The following is a 24637-nucleotide window of genomic DNA, read 5'->3' on the forward strand; positions in this document are numbered from 1 at the left end:
GTGATGTGTTTGACTTTGAACCGATATAAATAGGTCTACAACTGCTTTTAGCCTACTACAACTGGTTTTGATTTATTTTACTAAATATCTTATCCAAAAGAAATAAAAAGGAAATCGTACCCCGAATCATGCATCCCATTTTTGTTTTGCGGGCAATTGCGGAAATATAGCCTAAAGTCTAGTGATTTGACACTCATTTAAATTCCATGAAAAAAATGCCTAAAATTTTGCCGAAGACAAACCACAACTAAGAAACACCTGCCGCACAAGTTTGGGCGTTTTGGGCGTAATATCTCCGTCTCATTTTCATCTTTTAGAAAGTCAACAAAACTCAGCTGCAAGAGAACCGCATAGACTCGGCAGGGCATCTGACATCGCCTGTGCTGAATCTAGGGCGTGCCTTTTCAGCTTATTTTTAGCTGAAAATTAATGTAAATGAAGTAACTGAACCCTTAGTTGGTAAATTCAAGTACATTATTGGCCGAAAAAACAATATAGTGTGCAGAAAGTAAGGATATTTTGAGTTACGCACAGTTAAAATCGTCGAGTAATCTGGACTGAGGAATTCGACACACATACACAGCATAGCCTGTGTACGGTGGATTGTACTATGGACAATGATGGACATGGAGTGATATATGGTTACTGTATTTTTGATCCTATTTTTGTATCCTAATATCTTGTTTTGATTAATACTCAACTTGTTGGAAACTAAACATCCACCATTATGGTTGACGGAGGTACATTATCATCCGGACCTGTGGAGGTTACGTCCCAGTGCGATCGTGTGGTCTTGAGGCGTTTTATTGCCAGACCTAGACCTCGACGCACCACATTAGGATTCGGGATAAGTCAGATGATTTTAGGTCTTGCTATAATCGCTGTCAGTTTTACAGCATTTGCTTTGTCTACTTCTAACCGTGTGAGGAATGCGTGTCCGTACTGGGCAGGATTCTCGGTAAGTTGCAGAAATACATTTTTTTTTGTTTTCAATTGGAACCACGGGCGATGCAACATTTTATGATTTTAGCATCCTCTTTTAAAGGTATGGTTCAATAGATATCCGCACACAAAAAACATAATTTCTAAAAGTTCAGTTTATTTTTACAAATTGGACTAGATGTCTACAGGTATAAGCCATCCGAATTGGGAAGAAAGTTTATGCACACAAATATTATGAAGTCCTAGGTTTCTGTTATTGATGCCTGGTATGATTTCAATTTTTTTTGTTGGTGGGGGGATGGGCTGTGGATCTGAAAGTGCTATAAGCAATTGGCAAATAATCAATATTGGGCAAATTTGATGTGAAAATTTTGTCTTTCTCACCCATATATTTGAGGGGTGAGAGGCGCCGGGCCGTCGTGAGAAATTTGTGGAATGATGATCTTTTTAGTTTAAATGTCATATGATATGCAAGGAATATAGTTTTCAACAAATTCCTTCAGCATCCTACAGATATGCCACTTTTTACATTGCAAACACAGAAGTGTGGTTCTGATTGATTATGGTAATCGAATCATCAATCATGTCATCATCACATTAGCACCTCGATCATTCGCCAATCAAGCTGCATAAATGACACGACTTAGTGCTTTGGACCAATAATCAGTAAGCGCAGTCAGACTCTGCTGAAGGACCTTGCCGAATAGGCCTACAGACAGTACTATACAACCAATGAGTAATATTGTTCAATCACAAAAATGAGGTGGATACATGGAGACCTGTGCGCAAGAAGACCGTAAGTCCACTTGGCCCCTCAACATGTACACACTAAAGTTGCGTATAGTTTTGTACAGTTTGGTAATGTTTTATACATGTTCAGGGGCCAAAACAAATCTTTCAAAACCTGTCATGATGTTTTCACCCTGGAACATGTATTAAACATTATAACACCCTAAGAAACTATAACTTAACAAATGTAGCTTTAGTGTATACATGTTGAGGGGCCAAGTGGACTTACGGTCTTCTTGTGCTCAGGTCTTCACAAGGTATCAACAAAGTACTGTGAACTGTAAAGATGAACATTGATTTTGTTTTCCTGTGGGAGTTGCTTAATAATGATGCAAAAACCCTAAAATGACAATCTGTAATTTCAAGGACTAAAGCGAAGAAGGTACCAAGGGCACTAAAATTAACCCATTTGCAATGCATTCATTTACTGTTTACAATCAGTATCGGTAACTAAAACATGCTTCCCAAATTATGAAATTGATTTCACTACCATCAATGATCAAGGTCTGTGTAATTTTGTTCTTCTAATTCTTCCAAATCAATTCAATCAATATTTAAGCATACATTGTGCTACTGTAACAGTCAATGTGTTGTTGATAATAAATACTGGTAACAAGTAAGAATTTCCCGTTCATTTTGGGTTTTGTGATGGGAAAATTGGTAACTTATAATTGCATGATGAATGAATTTCATAATTATTTTGTAGACCATTTTAAAAGGTACAAGGGACCTTTAAAATAGGCAACAAGCAGTCCTTTTTGTGCACTTTAAATTTGAGCAATTTTTTGATATTTAGGGAAAATTTAAGTAAGAATGTAAGAATGGTCAATGGTCAGGGAAAAAATACCAGTTGTTGTTTTGTATGTACAAAGAAAATGAAAATGTTTTTGATCTGTATTTCTTAAAAGAATGGGACAAAAGATCAGGGTTCAAGTACTATTTTGAATGGGGTGGGGAGAGGGGTGGCTGTTTTGAGCATGCTAAAAAAGCAGGTCTTGTGTGTATACACTTATTGACAAATTTATTTTCATGGCTATATTCTTAACCTGGCAAGAGAGATTGAATCTGTGCTTGAAGAATTTGAAGTACATAATCACAACTTGAAAGTTGAAGATCAGTCACTTGGATTAAAACTGAATAATTTAAAAATAATGACTATTTTGATGTATGTTGTGATGGTTTCAAGTGATTAGGTAATGATAAGTTCATCAATGAGATAATTTTTGTGCTCAAAAAGGCGAAGTGTATATTTAGTCCTGACAGAAACATGTTGATTCATATGTTCATTATCCTGGAAAGAGAAGGATTTTTGATTGGGTCATCTATTCAGGTAATCCCATTTCAAATGCACACTCCTGTGTGAAAAATGAATGTGTCTACAGGTGTGTGGATTTCAACTAGAATAGCCCAATGACACTGATAGTGCTGGCATTGAAGTGATCAATGGGATGATGTACACAAAGAAGAAAGCATGATGATATAGAAAACATGAAGAATAATGGGAAATATGCATTGGAAAGTAATGACTATCTGTGAAATATTTTGTTGAGCCTTTCTATGAATGTTCCATTTCAGCCTATATTGTGGTCAATGGTCAGGCTAGGGATGGTGTTCATTCAGGGTTGGGGTGACTCACCCACCAAAATCACATTTTCATGCTTTCTCACTCATGAATTTTGTATAACTGCAGTTACTTCGGGAGCACTCCAAAAATATGAGCAACATTGTGAGAGAAAGTCTGTGGGTGATTGGCAAAATCTGTTTATTTATAAATTGGTCAAGTGCTCCATCTCAAAAATATTTTTCACCTCAAAATTTCATTTTCACGCACCATATTTGGTTTTCATGTGAGTTTGGGGAGGGGGTGTGGGGTGTCAAATTACCCCCACCTTTCAATCCTTAATTATGTTAACCCTGGAGTCATCGTACTAAACATGTTGATGATAAAAATGCACAGTACAGTATGTAGTGTTACTGTTTGCAATTGGCATTTTTTATATTTATATGCTCCAAATTTCAATTATATACATTTTTTGTACAATGCATTTGTGAAATTGTCTGTTGTTCACACTGAAAATTTGACACATTAAAAGCTTTTTATGCTGTTCCCTTTATAATAATTGAATGATTATGAATGAACAACAATATCCAAACATGCCAGAGCCATTGTCACATAATGTAGTGTATTTCCCACCCCTTTCAGATTACATTGTCATGAAAATATTGAATTATGAGCGGCACAAATATCTGTCAATAAAATTTATTTTAGATAAATGGTTGAGTATTTGTATAGTTCTTTGTGTAGCCTGACTTGGAACACAGGTCTTCAATGTAACTGATCGGTAAAATCAGGGACCGTATCGGTCCCTGGTAAAATGAAACTTAATATACCGATTTATACTATAAATATTGATAATCAATCTCTGAATGGCACTTAATGCATTTAATATAATGCAAGACAAAGTATAGGCTCATGTGATTATTCAGAGTTGTGTTGCCTTTGCGCATTTTGTGATCCACAGCTTCATTCCGACTTTTCTCCAAAAATTTGTATTTCATATTATTATGCAAATATGTTTCAGAATATCGAATATTTGTGATTTTGACATGTTTTGGAAAAGATTGGTCTGCTTTTGTTCATCTGAACACTTACACTTCTACAGTATTTGTTATTCTATCATTCCGTGATCTGTAAATACTGCAGTGATTTTAACTGTCTTTTATTCGTAATGAAATTAGTGCTTATTCATAACGTTATTGATGAAGCTTGGATACCTTTCAAGGCTTGTGACTAAATCCATAGATACTATGCTAAATCATAGTCATATGCATAGAAAAGCTTGCATTGATTTTGAATTTATATAACACCCATATCATAGGAATCTCATGCAAGGCATTGAACCTTTGATAGGCTCCTAGAGTCCTATCCAACAACCAGGTCTTCTACCAACAGCCTTAGGCTGTCTTAATCATGATGCTATTCAGTTGCAATGAAAATACTAGGCAAATACCATTTGTTTTTTGCCAGTTTCTTGCATAAAAAGGTTGTTTAAGACTGAATGGTTTTCTACAGTAGTAGTACTAGACACATATTTGTAGTTATCATTTGCTATTATCCACATGGTATCAGCAGAATTATAATACTTGTGTATCATACTAGTTACATGCTGCTTTCAGGAGCATTTTGAATAGACAGTAGAGAGAAATAAACCTTTGGTCATTTTGACATGCATTTTTAAGATTTCTGCCCCCTCTTTTTATAGACATCAGAAGGGTGTGTGTGTGATTTGTGTGTTAACATTAAAGAAAGTGTTGGAGATGATGGAAAATGAGAGACACTGAAAACAAAATTGAATCCCCCATGCAATTTTCAGGAATGTCTGTTGTTATCTGTCTGGTCAATCGGTCATTGTAACTCTCTCTGGACAGTGGACGGCGACTCCATCAAGATTGGATATAGCGTCTCTTGAGAACCAATGATTTCCTGTCAGGCTATGTAAGCTACTTCATAGTCATGGCAAATAGATCTGACCGAGAGACAAATCTCCTCAAGGTGCAAAGTTTCATTAGAATCACCGGCCATCATGAACTGATATTCTTGCATACAAGTTCAGTCCAAGATTCATTCAGTTCAGAAATCAAGCATATGAAAAAATAAGTGTATAATGAAATGAGTGTGGTGGGTAAAAAATGTGCCATAATTGGGGTGTTGCATGATCTAGTTGGTAAAAATATATGGAAATTAGTGCATTTTCAGGGTCATTGAATGAAATCCAAAAATGGGGGGGGGGGTCTGAGAGTGCACAATCGTGGTTATACATTTGGTGCAAGCTAATAAACTTGAGGTTAAATTTTATGACAAATAATTAAAATTCAAGCAACACACATGAATTGTGTTCTAAATGTGAAACAGCAGTTGACTACTACATGTAGTTCTCAAGTCCACTAAATATTTGTACCAAATAGAACCAATTAAATTGAAACAAATTGACTTATTTTTGGACCGTAATATGACACAATAAATCGCTTGTGTCGGCTCAGCATTTACCATGACTCTATTGAACTGAGACAAAGAAAGAAAAAAAACTACTAAGCTGTATTGGCCAAGTAGAACATTTGCCATTTGTAGTGCTTTGCATGAAATCCTAGAAGTTTTTGTATAATGGAAGGGATTACGTTGGCTTGATTGGATGACCTGCTGTCAGTGCTGAAGCATATCTGTGATAGCACATGTCCGATGCACCTGTCTGGATGAAGTTTGTCTAATGATTACTGCACCATCGTCAAGTTAGGAAACACTTTATTTTGTCTATTTAACATTCATTGAAGCAAATTCCATTCAACTCTGTAAGATTGGATGTTTTTGTTTATGTAGGGGAAAGAAGAACCGTGTATTGCACAACATGACATGCGTATGCAGATAAACCAGAGAAAAAACTCTGGACATACCTGCCTGTGAGGGAACTTGAACCCCAGACCTTTGGCTTGTGCTGCCAACATTCTAATGGTACCACTGAGATGCACCGTCCGTCCCTGATAATTGATAAACAGGGCTCAACTCTGGTACTTGTGAATATGAGCAGTCAGGGTAAACAGTACCAACACACCAGCATTATACCTGGTACCCAACATGATTCCCACCTTCAAGCTCCTTAAGAAAAACATTGCTGAGAATTCATCTGCCAATAAATATATGATGATATAGATAACATTTACTCAGGCTAATTTGATTACTTGTCCCTAGTTTTGATTCATTGATTTTTGGGACTCATCACAATTGGCCACATGACATGACTGCAAACTTTTAAGTTGACTATTTATGAAATTTCATACAGGAAAATTGGCTCCCTGTATCATTTTCCTGTTCTGTTATTTTGTTATAATTTTGCTCCTCACAAGCAACAACATCATCATCATTATCATTAATATCATCATCATTATCATCAGACCCATAACTTTCATTTTTAAAAGAAAGCTTTATTCCTGCCAGGTGTATCAATATTAGGTTGTCATGAAGACATGACTAGCTATCTATAGGACACATTACAATCCACATTCATATGCACCACCCAAATCCAGACCATGTTACCAATATGTGCATTCCACTGTGAATTTTGAATGTGTCCATCATGCGTTTTGCGATAGGTCCAGAACGACTCTTTGACATCACTTCGTCGGTCGCAACACATAGTGGCGTATGTGAAGGACAAAATATGTTTCCCGATCAAAACTTTTTTGAAAGATATGCTACTAGTAACAGAGTCGATACTCCTCCATGGTTATCTCTCAGTGCCCCGATTCCATTTGTAATTGAAGTTTAAGGTTTGACCTATTAAATTGTATCTTTAATAGTTAACAAGGACTAACTTTTATAGGATAATAGCTAGCTCTAAACCTATACGCCACTATGTGAAACGGAAAATGTTGAAAATCACTCTACGCCATTATGTGTTGCGACCGACGGCTTGTGTCTAGAAAATGCATCCTGGATAATGCAGATCTGGATATGGGATCTGGATTTAAAACATGTCATATGGATATCGTACATATCATGAGCTAAAGAAAAACATTTCAATTCATAAATCTCTCTGACAGATGTTATGTGCAAATAATAGGAAGAGATTTGAATACTCAGACAGAAGTGTTTATTTCCTTTCTTCAGCATTTTTAAACATTATGTTAAAGGCCATATATGTGAGCAATATGGGGGTATGTATGTACTGTGATTTCTGTGGTTTCTACTTTTACATCTGACCTCAGTACAAACTATGGAATGTATATTGTGTTTCTTGATTCCTGAGAATCCAAACAATAGCCATGCTTCATTATCGCATTTGCAAAAAACCTACAGAAATTCTATTTTGCTTTCACAAGTTTTAGACACAGTGCATTGTACATTGTGGAGCTGTAGGTGAGGTGAATCAGATACATTTCTCATATATCATCTTATTATAATTTTAGTAGCTTAGCTGTTTCCCATCCATGCTTCAAACAGCATTGCAACATTACATGGAGTATCTTGCTTTGATCATGTACTGAACGGTTTTTCCGACTTGGATTCAAGTTCCTGATACTGAGAAGCCAATCCACACCAAAACGAAGTCAACCTGATCAGATATAGTGGAATACACATTGAATAGATTGATAACACTGCCAGATTCCTATTTGCTGCCAACCCCAGAGGTACCCAGCTACCCAGCTGGTGTGTGGCTACCGGGGTGTGTGTGTGTGGGGGGGGGGTGTACTGTACATGTGATTCCGATGAGTGTATTCAAGAGTACCCACACAGGTACTCTACCTCTATGGGCAGCAGGAATAGGAATCTGGTTGGGAACTACAACATTTTATTTTGCAAGTATCTCAATCAATCTTGAGTAAGGGTGGTGTTATTTTTGTAATCGCAGAATGATAAAGGTCATAGTTCAAGCATGAAAGCAATACCTAGTAACTGGTAAACAACTGGCATAATGGAATCAGGAGCCTGAAGGGAAGGAAGGGGAAATAGCATATCATTGTTTACACATGTGATAGTAGTCTCCTTATTGAAACCCAGCAAAGAAAACGATGGGAAGTGAGCATTGTGTATTGTATGAAAATGTTAAATTTTAAATGTACTTTGGTCTTTATGGGTGGGGGAAACCAAAGAAGTCCATAATACATGTATATTAATGATAATACATAAACCCTGTAAAACCATGTAGGCCTATTTCTTTACTTGAAAAATGTCATCCCTTCCTAAATGATGTTAACACATTTTGCTCTGTATATCACAATCTCATTAGATGAAATTAAAAACAGCCATATTGGGTTTATCATATCAATTTCTTTCTTCAAATTTAACCTAACGGTTGTCATTCTGTGTAAACACAAGAATATAATTTTGTTTTCGCAATTTATGCTTAACACCATGTGCTTTCCCTACTTGTGAAAATGTTTTTCACAGGGAACGTGTCAACAAAATGTTGTAACATGTGCATATTATTTCCTTAGGTTATCACAGGTTAATACACATGTCACTTGTATGACCCACCCTAGGACCCCCGGGGGATGTGCGTCATGGTTGGGTCATTTACCAACCAATTAGTGACGCAGGGTATGGTCATTTACTCAATATGTGCATCACAACATACCCCGAGGGGTGCGTCAGTGTCAGTCACTTTACCTAGGTGCGTCAATGGTTAGGTGCATCAGTGTCAGTCAAAATACCTAAATGGCGAGTCAAATTTGCGTCATGAGGACAGTCATAATCCTTAACATGTACGTCACAATTTTGACGATGGGCTCAGTCATTGTCGGCAAATGTCCGTCATTGTTTAGACGCACATGTGGGTCATGGTATAGTTAAATCCGACGCACCTTTGTAAAGTGACTCACCACCCCCGGGGGTCACGGGGTGGGTCATACAAGTGACACGTGTATAAGTGAGGGGTAAAACAATATGCGTTATCTGTATCCATATGGAGAGATGTGTGTATGAGATGTTTGCGAACCAAACAAGATGTTTTCTTGGTTCAAAGTCTAGACTCCTGTCAAATATTTGTCCAGATTAGTGAAAGGATTAGAGGAAATTGTTATGTTACTTTTTGTAGGAGTCTTTTCCAAAAGGGTGGAGTAGGGGGAGAGGCAGGGGTCATGCAGAATCCATCAAGCAGCATTGAAAAAACATAGTTTTGAAAAAACAAGTGAGTCCTGGTTCACCTGAATTTAGGAATCAGGACTTTAGTGTACAAGTTTAGTTTACAAGGCCTCTCTTTTTTCCATAATTTTAGGGTTATTTGATGCATACAGTGTAGTACTGAAAATACTGTTTTGTCATATAAATTTACCACATCAATTAAAATTATTTTTTGTCACATAAATGAACTAAACATCCTGTTGCAGTGACACATGCCTTCATGAGCGCCATTGTAATGATACAACATGTATTATAGTATTATTTGTTCAACTATTAAGATGGTAATCTTTGATAACCAAATGAATATCAAAGAAAGATCCTTCAAATGCATCATCCTTGTGAAAAATATCAGTCCATGTCAGTACCTGTATACCATGTACCAGTGATTTGTATAAGTACTGACTTTTGAAAGTAAAATGATTAAACAGTATTACAAATGTAGTTCTTGAAAGTTTAACATTGTTCTGTTCTAAGTTGATACAGGGATCCCTTGTGATAGCCTACATGTATAGGGCTAATGCAGAAGCCATGTAACCTTTCAGCAATTTCCTCCTGTACCTGTAAGGCTGTATCCTTTCAGATGAATTGTATACAGACCACTACGCATGGATTGAACCAACTCAACCATGTCATGGTGGCTATATACATGCATTGCCATTCCCATATTGGCGTTAACTAATTAACCATACAATTAACCCAGCTTTTTAGTGCAATTAAAATAAGTAAAAGCTAATGATGGTGCTGATAATGTGTAAAGTTGCTTGATAATGATATCAGCCATGAATAATTTGTAAAGTGCAGAGTCTGGGTGCATGCTAGAAGAATGGCTGTGCGAGTGTGTTGCTGTAGTGTGTTGCTCACAGAAAGATATTGCATGCAAAATATTATATAAAGTATAATATTTTCAAAGCATTTATTGTGTCTTTGATCCAAACCAAGCCTTCAAAGCATTCAATTAGTTGCAATTTAGCAGACAAAAATCAGCTGAATCTAATGTACTTGTCTCCGTGTAGCATAGGTTTGCGATTAGTTCTGCCTACAATGTGTGATTGTGTCTGGCAGTGGTCTAGTGGTGAGGTATGATGAGGACCGTAGGTGTGATATCAGATTGATTTTAATCAACTTACCAGATTTTAGTTCTCCAAGAACAATTGACTTATTTATTTAACAAGCTTTGAAGCCTTGTTCCCTGGGCTTCGTTCCAACAGTGCTTCATACATGTATTAAAAGTTCAAATTGTGTATCGATGTTCTTACGTGTATGTGTGGCCACGATAAACATTGAACTTTTCTGGATGAGTAGAACTTGTCATGAAGTTTTTAGCATGCCATTGTGAATTCTATTGTTTTACATACATACATGGAGCAAAAAGAAGAAAGGAGAAAAAAAAAAGCAAACCCTCCCCTGATTTAGTGTTAACACCTTTAAAAAAAAAACCACCAATGCTGGTAGAACAGATGGAGTTGAGTTTCAAAATGGAAGTAATGTATTAGCTGACACTGAATGATTGCTACATGTTCTTCAATGTGTACACTGAATGCATTTGATGTTTTAATGGGAGAGTGGCATGGTATTGAAGATAGATTGAGGAAAGAGGAACAATTCCTAGACTGGGTAAACAATTAGCAACCAAAAAGCTGCCGATTCAAGACAATAAAAGTAGCACAAAACTTCACAACAAAATGTTTACTATGCATTTCCCATGACAACTACTTGTCCTGTTTGAAAATTAAAGTAACATAACAAAATTAGAATTAAAAGAAGAGGAATGCCGAGAGTATTCCTCTTGCAAGTGAATAGCTGATGGAGTAAACTGAATTTAGTGAATGTGTCAAAGATGTTTCAACATAACAATCAGGACAATGTTGTGATATGCTATAAGAGCAGAGGGTCATTAGGATGCTTATCCTGTGCATTTTCAATTGACAGCTAGCTGTCAGTGTTGAAATTTAAGAACAAGGAGTAAAAACATTAAGTTTGCTTAGATGCATGCAGGTATTCCAGCTCTGTAAAAGATGCCTGTGCCCAGGTTCAGCGGTGTGATAATAACATGAGCAATGGGTCATCGCTATACTGTGCATTGTCCATCCATTATTGTTAACTAGCAATATTCCATCAATCATCATGCTGATGTTATTCCTTACCCTGAATCAGAGTGTCATCATGTGCATACCGCCCATGCACCATTTGAGCACACACACATTTGCAGAAACAATGTTCATTAAGGAAGCTCATCGAATATAATAATAGTTTCAAATTCACATCATGCATCTGCTTGAACAAAGTACTGCCAGTGTTGTAGTCGAGACTTTGATGCATAAAATGTTTTTACTGAGACTTTTGAGGTCTGAGACTGAGACCTTGATATTCAAGACTGAGACCGAGACAAGGCCTGCAAAGCAGATTTTTAGATGGTCTCAAGACAGAGACCTGGTCTCCTTGAGACCTACAACACCGATTGCTGCTACATAATTTGATCCCTTGTTTCAGCAGTGCGACGAACAAGCACTAAATATATCCACTTGATTTTCTTGAATCGATAATCATGTTATGTTGAGAGTGAGACAACGTGTCGAGTAACTGGTTTTGTCAGATTCAGACAGCACTTGCATAAGCATGTAATGTATGTACACCCCATAACCCCCCCTCCACACACACACTCACTACACCCATACCTACGCCTGCCGACAACTGCAGACATTTTGTATTACTATCAAACCGAGGACATCTAAAGTGATGTATAATCGGCAAAGCGAGGCCCAAAATGGCAGATTTTTTCATGTATATAGCTGTGTATGATACACAGTACGAAATATACCTACCAACCGAGGTCAATATATTTACTGCACAACGGAGGTATGTCATTTGGTATGCAATAATGTGATCTACTACAGACCTCTGTAAACTGCGGATGGTGCTTGTTTGCAGGAAGATCCACAGTTTAATAACGTAGTATTGTCCTCGGTTGCAGGTAAACATGTACACAACCACACATCCCAATGGGGTGCACCCACACAAAAATGCACACACCCCTAAGTTTGGTGCTTCAATAATAACTCTGCTGTATTGCTAGATACATTTTTTAATCAAAAATTATATAGAAATTGCCAACAAACTTGGATAAAGTGAAACCTTGATTAATTTTGTAAAATTACTTAGCAAATATATACTGATGCCTATTTACTATTCTCTTACAGTGCTGCAGTTTGGTTTTACATTATTGATATCCTTTCATTAATAATGTATAAGTTAATCTTCATATTCAGGAAATATAGTCCTCATAACATAGCAACCAAAGAACCATATACTTATTTGTTTTTGATTAAATGCTGATTCAGGGACGATAAAGACATTCTTGCAGATGACATGGCCACATTCATTTTCTATCATGACTCACATGAATTAATACCTTCCCAACAACGTGTTCAAACTGATCAAATTTGATGCCCAAATTATGCCGCATAATTTGATACAAACCCAAAGTGAAACATTTTGGTCAATAGTTAATTGAAATTATCACATTTTATGAGGTCCTTAGTGGTGATGACTTTCAGATGTGGTGGCTAGTGGCTGTGCTAAACCAGAAATTGGTAATGACATTTGACCCCTGGTTAAGTATGGGGATGAGTCATGAGAGGATAGTAGTGAATGGAAAGGTAGATAGATGCTGGTGTTGGTGAACAGACATGTTAATTACCATGGAAACCTTACATTATATAGCAACATATTTTTATAGATATCACATTGACATGTGGATAACCAAAATGAGTCAGATATGTATAAACTACGTATTTGAGATTATGACTAAAATAGTGTGTGATATCGCAGAATTTTATGGTTCAAGCAACACTGAGATGCAAGGATATGTAAAGTGTAATTTGAATCATTTCACTGATTGTATTTTTTGCAATAATAAAAAATGAATATATTGCCTGAGGTATCTAAATTCTGATATAAGCCTATCACATCAAATTTTAGGATGTAGGATGAATTTCCTTTATACATCATCCAGCATTTTCAAAATCAGAGATATATGCCAATGAGCATTTTCAGTATGACAAAGTCAAAATGTATTTGTAGGCCGACATTTTCATTATTATGTGCACCATGTATGCCTATCTTAGACAATTCTGTACCATATTATGCACATAATAATTGCTGTACTGAATGTCTGGCATTCAATAATTCCTACATCAGTGGACTATTACAGACCTTACATGGCCTCTGTGAAAGTTCAATTTGTTTATAATTTCCTCTAATTTACATTCAATGCATGTGTCATTATTATGTGAAGTTGCATAAACACCAGGAAAAATTGGCAGAACTTATGAAATTGTTGTAACTTGAAAAGAAGCCAGATTGAAATGATTTTAAATGTTTTAACATTATTTACATGTAATATTTTAAAAATATTTACATATTTTAAAAATATGTACATGTAATTCGTATTTACATGTAATTCGTATTTTTAATACATTGTAAAGCGGTGTACCAAATATAGAATTTGTTATCCACTAGATTGTTGATAATGATATTGATATGATATTTTAAAAAGCTAATAGTTCGAGAAACAAGGGAAGCTAGCACCAGAGATCAAATTAATGATGCTTAATTGTAGGGTTATAGCTAGGCAAATTTTAGTGCTGGGTATAATTTATATGAAATGGTAACAAAATTGAAATTTTGATAAGAATTGCTAATTTTATACTGATTGTTCATTGATTTTGAAACATTTGAGACTGGAGTGCCGGGTATTTGGGCTCAAAATTAACTTGAGTGCCGGGTGGAAATTAAGAGTGCCGGGCAGGGCCGCCCGCCACCGCCCAGCGTAGCTACAACCCTGCTTAATTGTTATCTTAATATCAATATACAGGGGAAAGAAGAAGTACCAGACTTGAGTCATGTTTATTAGGGAGCACGGTGGCCGAGCGGAACAGGCTCTGACTCATAATCGGAAGGTTGTGGGTTCGAGCCACAGTGACACCATCGTGTTATGCCCTGAGTAAGGCACTTTATCTTGATTACTCCCAGTCTCCACCCAGGTGTATAAATGGGTACCGGCATTCTTAAATGCTGGGAAGGTAACAGACTCACTGTGGAGGATGTGTAGCGATCTCCCTATAGCAACATTACATGGAGGAGAAGAGTCTGGCCCAATCGCCAATGAAAGAGAGATGGGCACTCTGATCACTGTTTATACAGGGTCATCTCCTTTACCTTTATTTTTATTAGGGACAGACTGTGTAGCCCAGTGGTCATAGCGCTCGCCCCGCAAGCGAGAGGTCTGGGGTTCAAGTCCCCACACAGGCAGGTATATCCGGAGTTTTTACTCTGGTATATCTGCCTTGCATGTCATGTTTCCATTTGTAGTTTCATGTATTGTGCTAGTATGCGATGTGTAATTTTTCTATCCCCTGTATAATAGTTAGAGATTTTTTTTATTTTTTGAACATGTCCAATGAAATTATTGGCATCAAGAAAAAATGCAAAATAAGATAAAAAGTTTTTAAATTAATTATCCTAATTATAAATGATTAATTTGCTTGATCGCATTGAGCGCAAATACTTTGAAATCATAACATTTTCAATTGTATGCAATTGTCACAAAATTGGTTAACTATTAATTTCTATGTAAATCTTATTTTTCAGTAGATCCCTGCTGTACTTGCGGTAATTATTATCGCTTCTTCAGAATATTAAATTGATATCAAATATATAAGACAGGAAAAGGATAACTCAAATAACAGGTGTCTTATGTCTAATGATCTAAAGTACAGACAAACTGTCTTGTCTCAATAAAGAGTATATGAAGGCATTAGGAACTAATATAAAAGGGACTCAGGAATGGGAATCTGATTTGATGCTGGGCAGAATGATGGCCCAAAAAGTTTAGGGATCAAAATTTCTGTAGGCACCAGGCATCATGGTGACTGGCCTTAGCTGGTGCCCCAAGATGATGCCCTAAGTACATGCCTGCAGTATTAACTCTAAAGCTAGCCATTATTCAGCACATAAATTAATGCCTTTGCCTTTATACAAGTAGAAAGTTGCCTTGCAAATGGATGCCTTTGAAATTTGAATTTCAAGTTCAAATTTCAAGTTCAGTTCTTAAAAGGTATTGCTAGGCTGTAAATTTGTAGACTCCATACACCGGACGATCTTACCGTTTCCGATGTTGATTAAGATACTTCTTGCATCGATCCCGAGATGCGGAAAAAACCAATAGTCATTTTGGACTAATTTATTTTATTTCTTATTTACCCTAGTATATTAGAGGAGGATTTTGTGATCGTAGCATCCTCTTTTTAAGGCATTTTTCAGTAGATATCCATAAAAAAAGCCTTTTCCCAAAATTTTAGTTTGATTCTGAGTCTGATTTATGCATGATTTAATATGTGTATTACACTGCTCCACTGTTGTAATTTCGTTCTGGCGATATTTTTGCTAAATGAATTAATCTGCAAGAAAAGTTTGGTACATTAACATTATGTAGCCAGAGGATTCCAGTGGTATAAAAATCTCAACTTTTTTTTAGAAAAGTGGGGGGATGAGGCTGTGGATCACGAAATGCCCTTTTCAAACATGAAATGGGTAATTTTGTTTTAAAAATGCTTGATGTATTATCACAAAAATATCTGTCCTTACCTTATAACACAAGTTTTGAGAATCATGCACAAAATTAAAGGTTAACTGTGAAATACATGCATGTAATAATTAAAGCAATGAAAGATGTTGTATCCATGTTTACCAACGTGTAACAAACTTCTTATTCAAATAGGAAATCAACAAAATAGTCATCAATTTTCGATGGAAACCCAGCCCAGTAAATATTGTAACCAGAGAAAAGTGCAATTTTCTGTGTGTGCAAAGGTGCATTTACCTGTTTAAATGCCTCGGAAATATCTCATCAATTTGTGTGTAGAAATGAAGAGGATTCCATTAGTGAATGATGGAGTGCTTCAGGAATTAACATAAATAAGATGAGTCACTGTGTTGGCAGTCTGGATTGAGCTAATATTGCTGGGGATATGTGATACCATGCTATATTTGGGAGATTTGAATGAAAATGATAAATCTTGAATTGAAGGGACTTTAATCCAGGTAATTCGTACAATTTGATATAACTTGGGCGTATGTTTAATTTCTTGATATTAAAGTCTGTGTGTGAGAGCGCTTTGTAGAAACAGGCAGGTGGAGGTGGATGGGTGTGGTGTGTTTTTGGGTGGGTAACCATGGCAACAATTAGATGTACTTTATTAAATAAAACATGGCAATTTCTGCAGTAAAACCACTACACTACTGCAAAATTATTTTGTAAGTATTTTGATTTTGAGAATTTCATTTGAGGTTTTTAAATAATATAGTTTCATTTAGTAGGTTGTGTTTAGGCCCCCAAAAAGATTGTTTGCTTGTCCTCCACTGACCGACCCTAATCTGGAAAATCTGGAAAAAAGTTTTGTTTTTGTTTTACTGTACAAATGAATACCGACCCTTCACAATGTAATATTGTTATTCTTTGTCACAGGAAAAAGGGTAACAAACAAACAAAAATAGAATAAATACAAACAAATGTGCAAAATGTCTTTCAAATATGTGACAGAAATCACTCCCATGAAAGTAAGATGTTTTAATGTGCTGTCCAAAGAAAGGCATTAACCCTAACGCCGACTGGAAGGGAAAGAGGGGAGGAATAAAGAGAGAAAGCAAACAAAGATGTTCTTTGCTCTAGGTGGGATTCAAACCCGGGACCCCTCGCATGCCAAGCACTAGGTCACCGACACTTAGCCACAGGTCTTATGCTGGCCGGGGGTCTTATGCTGGCCGGGCCAGCAAATCCGTGCCTATCACTTAGAGTGATTGCGTCATCACATCCTGTCGGATGCACGCACATGCAGTGAAATTGTTAGTAGTATTTTGTAGTGCTTGAGCCGGTTAGGGTTAATGTTTTATGTGATTGCTGATGTGGTATGATATAAAGAATAACATAGATATGGGATTTTGAAGAGGAGAGAGCATAATTATTTGGGTCCTTTGGGCTGTTTAGTGAACCATAAGACAGGTATGACAAAGCATAAGTTGGCATTATCTTGTTACTTGATTCACATATCTTTTTACACTATAATTTGCTAGGCTGATCACTATTTTTAGGGAATTATAAATAAAACCAGATCTAGTGTTGTAAACTGATCACAATGATGCATGGCAGGGACTACCAGTCAGGACTACCAGGAACCACTAATGGTCCTATTAGATGGTGCCTTTTTAGAGTGGTCTCTCAAGAGTCAAGATGCCATCATCCTAGAACATTAGGCAAACCCATCTCTGGGAGGCCACAGTATATTTCTAGGTTTTGTTAATAAGGGTAAAAGTCCGTTATCTTTTGCTCAAAACCCCTCTCTTCTACATACTATAAGGGATGAAATAAAAACTCGACTGGTGGTTGATCGCCGGTTCCGTCCGGTTACCATTGTTTAGAACAATAGCAACCGGACGGAACCGGCGGTCAACCGTTGATCGAGTTTTAATTTCGTCCCTAAGCCAATGCATTTGTTAAACTGTTGATTGAACAGAGTCTGATGATGATTGCCCTACCACAGGGCCTTTTTTTTACACACACTATACTCCGAGACACCATCCTGAGAACTGAAAAACCCAGTGACAGCTCACAACACACACAAAAAAAAGCCTGTGGTAGGGCTAGATGATGAAGACTTTGTTAATGCATGCAACTGAACTACTTACCATTTGTAGGATCTATGACTAAACCAGTGCACTTTTAGGGAAATGAAAACTCAAATTGAGAGAATAAATTATAAATAACATATGTTCTCCTCACTTGAGTATTCAAGGGAAAGGGAGTTTGTTTCCTTACAGGGGTACCTTAGGTCTCTTATCACATTACTAGTTTGTACATGCCATTTGTCAGTTTCCGGAGGTGTATTACACTGCTATAAAAAGAGGATAAATGGAGTCTTCAATTGTGAGTAGCTTGTGGAGTTATTTTTAAATGAAATTTATGCAATGTATTGCTCTCAGTCTGCAATATATAACTGCAAGATAAACTTCACCCACAATTTTAACCCCATGTATGATGTAACCAATAACCATAATCATTACCTAGGCCTGTTTTCGAAACAGTTTTTGCAGTCAATATATCGGAAGCAAATTATGCGACATATCGATATATAGTACAGTATAGATATATTGACATATTTTCAAGATACAATTTATGTTTCTTCAATGTTTCTTTATAGTATAACAGAATAGGCCCCCTACATAACAAAATGACCGTGCAAAGTATCTTCTGGAGGGGTTTGAGATGACATGATGGCTCAGCTTGGAATTGGGAGACAGTAATTTGGGATAATCTAAGCATGTGTGCCATATCGTTTGTGTATCGATACTACCATTGAGTGTACCAACATGCTGGAAGGCTATGAATTTTCCGACTATCGATACTTTTGACAATTGATAACGGGCCTATCGTTACCCATTACTGCAACCCTAACTTCTATAGCCCAGTCCTGACTCCACATTGCAGCGCGATGCAGTGCTGCGATGCTATAAATACTGTAATCTGAGCCAGGTTTTTACGAGCTCAGTGGGTTGTTTGTTTGTTTATTTCTTTATACTGGGTCCATATTCAGGGGAAAATTTAAGTATTCCCCTGTTCTTCCATATGGCCCAGTTAAAGGTGAAAATTCTCATCACACGGTGGAAATTTCGGTCCGCGATGGAGTTGAACAATGTTCAACTTTTTGCATCGCCCTGCGATATCGCAGCCGTGCACACTTCTGATTGGCTGCTGGAAAATAGAGGTCGGTAGATTGACCTTAAAAGGAGATGCAGACCCCACATGCTTTTAAAACATCGCAACATTGCGCGATGAAATTTAAATGTACATTTTAATTTCATCGCGCGATGCTGCGATGTTTCAAAAGCATCGCAGCATCGTATCGCACTGCGAAGTGGAGTCAGGATCGGGCTTAACCCTAACTGTAGCTGTAAAATAACCCTCACCTAACCCAAATGGTGCCTAATTATAGTAGTATTTGTTGATATCATAAGCAAGAATTTTCAACTTTCCTCAGTTCTTATCAATAATTTTGTGTGCGGTACCTGGACATAACCATCCTTGTGGTTGTAATTGTGCAACTTATATCTACTATTGAAGTGCCTCTGAACACTTCTAATCTATAGTGAAATAATAGTGAAGACTATGCTCTAGAAATGTTGCAGATGGATCAATTGACGAATTGTTTGATCTTAATCATCAGTGTTTCCTGTAGGTTTGGCAAGCTGCATTCAGTTAGTGTCCAAGTGTCATTGCATTTTAATGTGTAAAAAAACGGCCAAGTGTCAGTTCAGTCATTATGCTGTCACGGCAAGCGGTTCAATATCCTACGAACAAAATCTATCATCAAGTCTACACAGTTTGTGTGGGTGTTTTTTGTGCTATACCACTGTTATTATACTTTTGTTTCAATGCACTATACTTAACTGTATTGCCTACTTAATTGTATTTTTGTTGAGGAGGACCACCAAAGGTATACAATACATGAAGCATTACATTTATACCACAGCTCTTTCTTTGGGGGGGGGGATATGGCACAATCATCAGATCATAATGTTAGCAGATAAAGGAATAACATGGTAAAGTATATTACAGTAAGTAGTATACATAAAATTTTGACAATTACTTTCAAAACTGATTCTTTGTTTTGAAACATGTTGCATAATTACTGAACATGTTGTATAATTGTTGGACATTTTTATCACATTTTGCTGGACAAAAGTGCCAAATTCAAAGACCTCTTTTACATGCTTATATATATATAGACCTACATCAAAAGTTCGTTAGATTCCTCCATACATAACTATTATAACACAACTAACAATTTGGTGGGTCAAGGTTCAAGTCTTGAATAATCTGGATTTGCTCTTATACTAGCCAATAGCTCCTGATAGATTATGCACCTTCAACGATTCCAAGTGTAGAGACTATGTTAATCTGCTCAAATCTTGATGAATTGGTGCGGCAGCTATGAGATTGTCTCCGAGCAACAATTTTTGTGAAGGGTCTCAGCAGATAAAGGGTTAATGAGCGATTCAAGTTACCATCTGATTTTGGTCGTTGTTGATGTTATTGAGAATAATGTAGGTATCTATTACTCTGTACTCATTCCAACCAACACAGTCATCTTTGCTTTCCTGGCACTTATCTGATTTTGCAAAGTTATTTTTGGGCTTTGATTAATTTGTAATGTTATTATAAATCCCTCTTGGTGCTGCTCTGTATGTTGGTGGTACAGATTTATGTACGCTTGGATGCTATAGTAAACTATAGGGGTAAACAAACTAGGAAGGTGAAAACTCTGTGCTACGATTCATGAATTATAAATACTGTTAATTTAACTCACCTGATCGGGTTTCGTTTGTTGATTAATGGTTTTTCCTTTTGTTGTTTTTAAGGCAGATTTGTCGTTAAAGGCAAATTTCATCTGTTATTATTATTTTTGTAGAGATCATTTCCTTTGCCTGTTTGTTTGGTCTCATTACTCTGTGAAAGCATGAGAAACAGGCATATTTAATTAAAAGGAAATTGATTGTTATGTCAAAATGTTTGGGTAGCATTTAGATTTTCATACTAGAGACAACTGTACTGTCTCTGCTGCAATAAGAGCGAAATTTCAATAAGCTAACATATGCTTCTATTTGACTTAGTTGTCCCTACAAAATCATGAATGGAAGATTTCTAAAGTCAAACTTTGTTTTGACTATATTATTAATTGTAGAAGATATATATTTGAATAGGAAGAGTCTGGATTGAGTTGCAGGGGGAAGCTGAAATCTTTTGTGAAATGCTGAAAAAGCATCCTGGAATGGTAGCTAGATATTTTGATTTTGATTTTTTGTTTGTTACAGACTCAGTAGCCTTTTCCAGTTGCATAAGCTTGATAAGTGAAGGATATGTAGATGACCTAGTATGATAGCCGTAAGCTTGGACAAATGTCAAATGACCATTATGGATCAATTTTGAAAACCAAAATGATGGCTACTTGTCTTTATAACTTTTTATTACAAATCTTAATCCAAACCATATTGACATTGAATTCAAACCATATTGAATAGTTTTTACCATTATACTTGTTTTGCGTCAGAAATTGACAATCATTAAAGCGGATACGGTAAATTATTGTTTGAAATTGTTACAGAAGAGTTTCTTGAACTATTCGTTCTGTTGATTACAGCTGTCATGTGACCTTAGTCATCCGATGCAGATTGATTTCCACTTCTTCTTTAAATTTTGAACAAAATCCACTATTCTATATCAATCCAAAATGTTGTAAATCTTGCCCTAGATACTCTATCAAGTATGAAGTGAAGGAAAAATAGAGGAATGGAAATAGGTGTAGCAAAGTTGGGTGTAGAGCTGACACTTTCATGGTAAAGGCATTGGTGAAAGCAAAAATAGATACATGCGAGACTGACTTTTGGTCCTAAATTGTGTCGAGAACATTTGTCTTTTTAAAAAATGGAGCCTATGGGTGAAAGCCAAAATAGTCCCACAGAAGCTGCAAACATTCACAAAATGGTTTCAAATGGCTTTGTTATGTAACAATAAGTAACAGACTTTATTCTGGGCTCCTTGAATGTCTTAAGAAAACAGTCTGATATTGACACCATTGTTTGTGACATTGCTGATATAGGAAAGTAATGAGAATTTTTTTAGTTTGAGTTTAGAATCTAGAAATCTACACTGAGTAGATGTGGTAAGTTGCTTGATTTGGATTCGGGCTTAGCAGTATTTAAAGACTTTCATTATATTGTTATGTCGTCAATTAAGAGTAATACGTTCATTATTTTAATCAAAAGAGATTTGGTAATCTCCTTGTGACAGGAGACACTTGATTTTCATTGTTGTAATAGGAATTGAGATTATGGTTTTTAACGTCATAGAGGATTGATTGGTTTGGTTTGGTTTCATAAATTCATTTCAATTATGAGTGAAGAAATTGAATTGCTTGGCAGTTCTGAATTCCAGTGGTAAAAAGTATTTATGGGAAATTCATATTTTGAAGTAGAAGAAAAGCTGTATTCTTTATATTTCGCCCTTTATTTTATGAATCATGGCTAATTATGCCTTCACATATTTATGGGGTTCTGATTAAGAACAGAGAGATACTGTAGTGGTTAGAACATCAAAGGAAATATTGTTTCATTTCTAGTTCACTGGACCATGATATTGAATTATCTTTGAAATGAGTGCAAAGTCTATGGATGAATCAAATAAATTGTAATAATTGTAATGAAATTAATTCCCCATGTGCTACCTTAATATCAAACCAAGCGAGCTAAAAATACTCTCCAAAGTGCATCTGCCCATTTCCCCTCAAATTGCAAAAGTATGAAAATTATACTTTTATTTCCAGTTAGAACTCAGTAAAGGATTATGATTTAGCTAGGCCTAAATGTTTCATATATTGGCAAAACAGATTTATATTGTTTTAAAAAAAATAGTCCTGTATTTTTCTGGAATCGGGAGTATAGTGCAAACCCTAGCTTTGTATTGAAAGATGACATGAAGGAATTGTATTATACACCCGATTCTTTCTTTTTTTCTTCGCCTAAAACCTTATACCCCACTTGACTAGTTGGTGGTTTAAATCCATGTGCAGGTAATGGTAAAACTCATGTGTAGAAGGATATGTGGTAGTCATGATATCCACATTGGATCCCACAAGGAAAGTTCACACCCCAATCTGGGTGATCTAAATCTCTATAGAAGATGTTTATAACTTCCCCCTATGTGCCACTTCCCAGAACTGTCAGTTGTGGTATAACTTCACCCACCCCATACCTCATTTGTTGAAAGACGATTATTTTAAAACAATAACTATATTGTTGATCTATATACAATGTAAATGTCTGCTGGCAAATTGTTGCTGTATGCCATTTTCTTGCAAGGCATATCCACAGACCCTATAATCAACATCACATATACCATACCTCATTTGATGAAAGATAATTTAAACACAATAGGTTGGTGGTACATGCAAAGGTCTACTACCTCATTTTTCCATTGTTATGTTGATACCACTTTCCTACCAGGCAACCAGTACCTGCTCTTGTGGTATGACTTTGCCAATTTCCATTCTGCATTTGCCGATAGATAATTTGAACACAATGGCTTGGTAATCCAAGTCTTCTGGCACATTGATGGTACATACTTACCATTTGCTTGGAAGGCATTCTGTGGTATAAATTTGCCCCTTCCAGCCTATATTTGATGATAGAAATGCTACCACAAGAACTTCAAGTCGACTGTGTTCAAGTCATTCTTACCTCTGGAGAGATTTGGTTTTTAAGCTTGGTTTTTAGCCTCCTATTTAGGAGTGTAGATGAGTGATTAGATATGACATTATGACAACTTTATTTTGTTATTTGTTAGAAAATGCTCAAAATATCAGCAGAAACTTAAAATGTCACCATTTATTTCAAAATGGGTTTGTTATTTTGGATGACATGATTCTGATATCAGAATAGAAAAAGAACAGTAATTTTATTCATGAGCACACACATTGATTGGATGCTTCATAAAATATTCTAAGGCTTCTTTAATTTGATGAAGTGCTGTGATATTAAGGAAACATAAAAATAGCCTCTTTTCCATGTCTTTTTTTCATTCTTTTTTTGTTAAACTTGCACCTGCCAATCCTTTCCATCACTGTATAAAAAATCTTGTTAACTTATCTTCAGAAGGAAAGATTGTTATACAATATGCATGCCTTATCAGATGCCACTGAACTTGGTATATGTGCTATAAATACTTTCACAAGTTTACATGTTTTACATGTTTCTTCAAGAAGAGAATCTTTCAGCAGCTTGTTCAATGTTTTTAGGAAATGAAGGGAAAGGTATGGTGTAATCGTTTGAGCAGAATGACTGGGACATGATAGAATTGACCAGAGTTGCTTAAGGGCCCAACTGATTTACACTTTAAATGAGCTACATTCTTCCCATTAATTAGGTCAGCATAATAAATTGTGTGTGAAATCAGGTTGCGGTCAAAACAAAGCTATTTCTTACACCAAGTCACCAATTTTTGTCTTGTGTCTTGGTAAAAGAAGATAAAAAAGTCGGCATGAAGGGCATAAAGAAGGTATCATAAAATGCATTATGTTGGATTTTGTCAATATTTCTTGTATCACTTGAATTTGACCAACTCAT

The 24637-nt window shown here is 36.2% G+C and overlaps 1 protein-coding gene and 1 non-coding gene across 2 annotated transcripts in view; both read left to right on the forward strand.

Moving 5' to 3' along the window:
• Positions 1-333: 333 nt before the first annotated feature.
• The window catches only part of LOC140153589 (uncharacterized), a 294065-nt gene continuing 269761 nt past the window's right edge, over positions 334-24637 (forward strand). Inside the window, exon 1 of the mRNA XM_072176373.1 lies at positions 334-958. Coding sequence (XP_072032474.1) covers positions 728-958 — 231 coding nt within the window. The 5' untranslated portion in view covers positions 334-727. The remainder of the gene's footprint in view (positions 959-24637) is intronic.
• Positions 14644-14716, forward strand: Trnaa-cgc (transfer RNA alanine (anticodon CGC)). Its single transcript has one exon. It is a non-coding gene; the product is annotated as a tRNA-Ala (tRNA).

Source organism: Amphiura filiformis, chromosome 1 (genome assembly GCF_039555335.1).
Source record: "Amphiura filiformis chromosome 1, Afil_fr2py, whole genome shotgun sequence".
NCBI lineage: Eukaryota > Metazoa > Echinodermata > Ophiuroidea > Amphilepidida > Amphiuridae > Amphiura > Amphiura filiformis.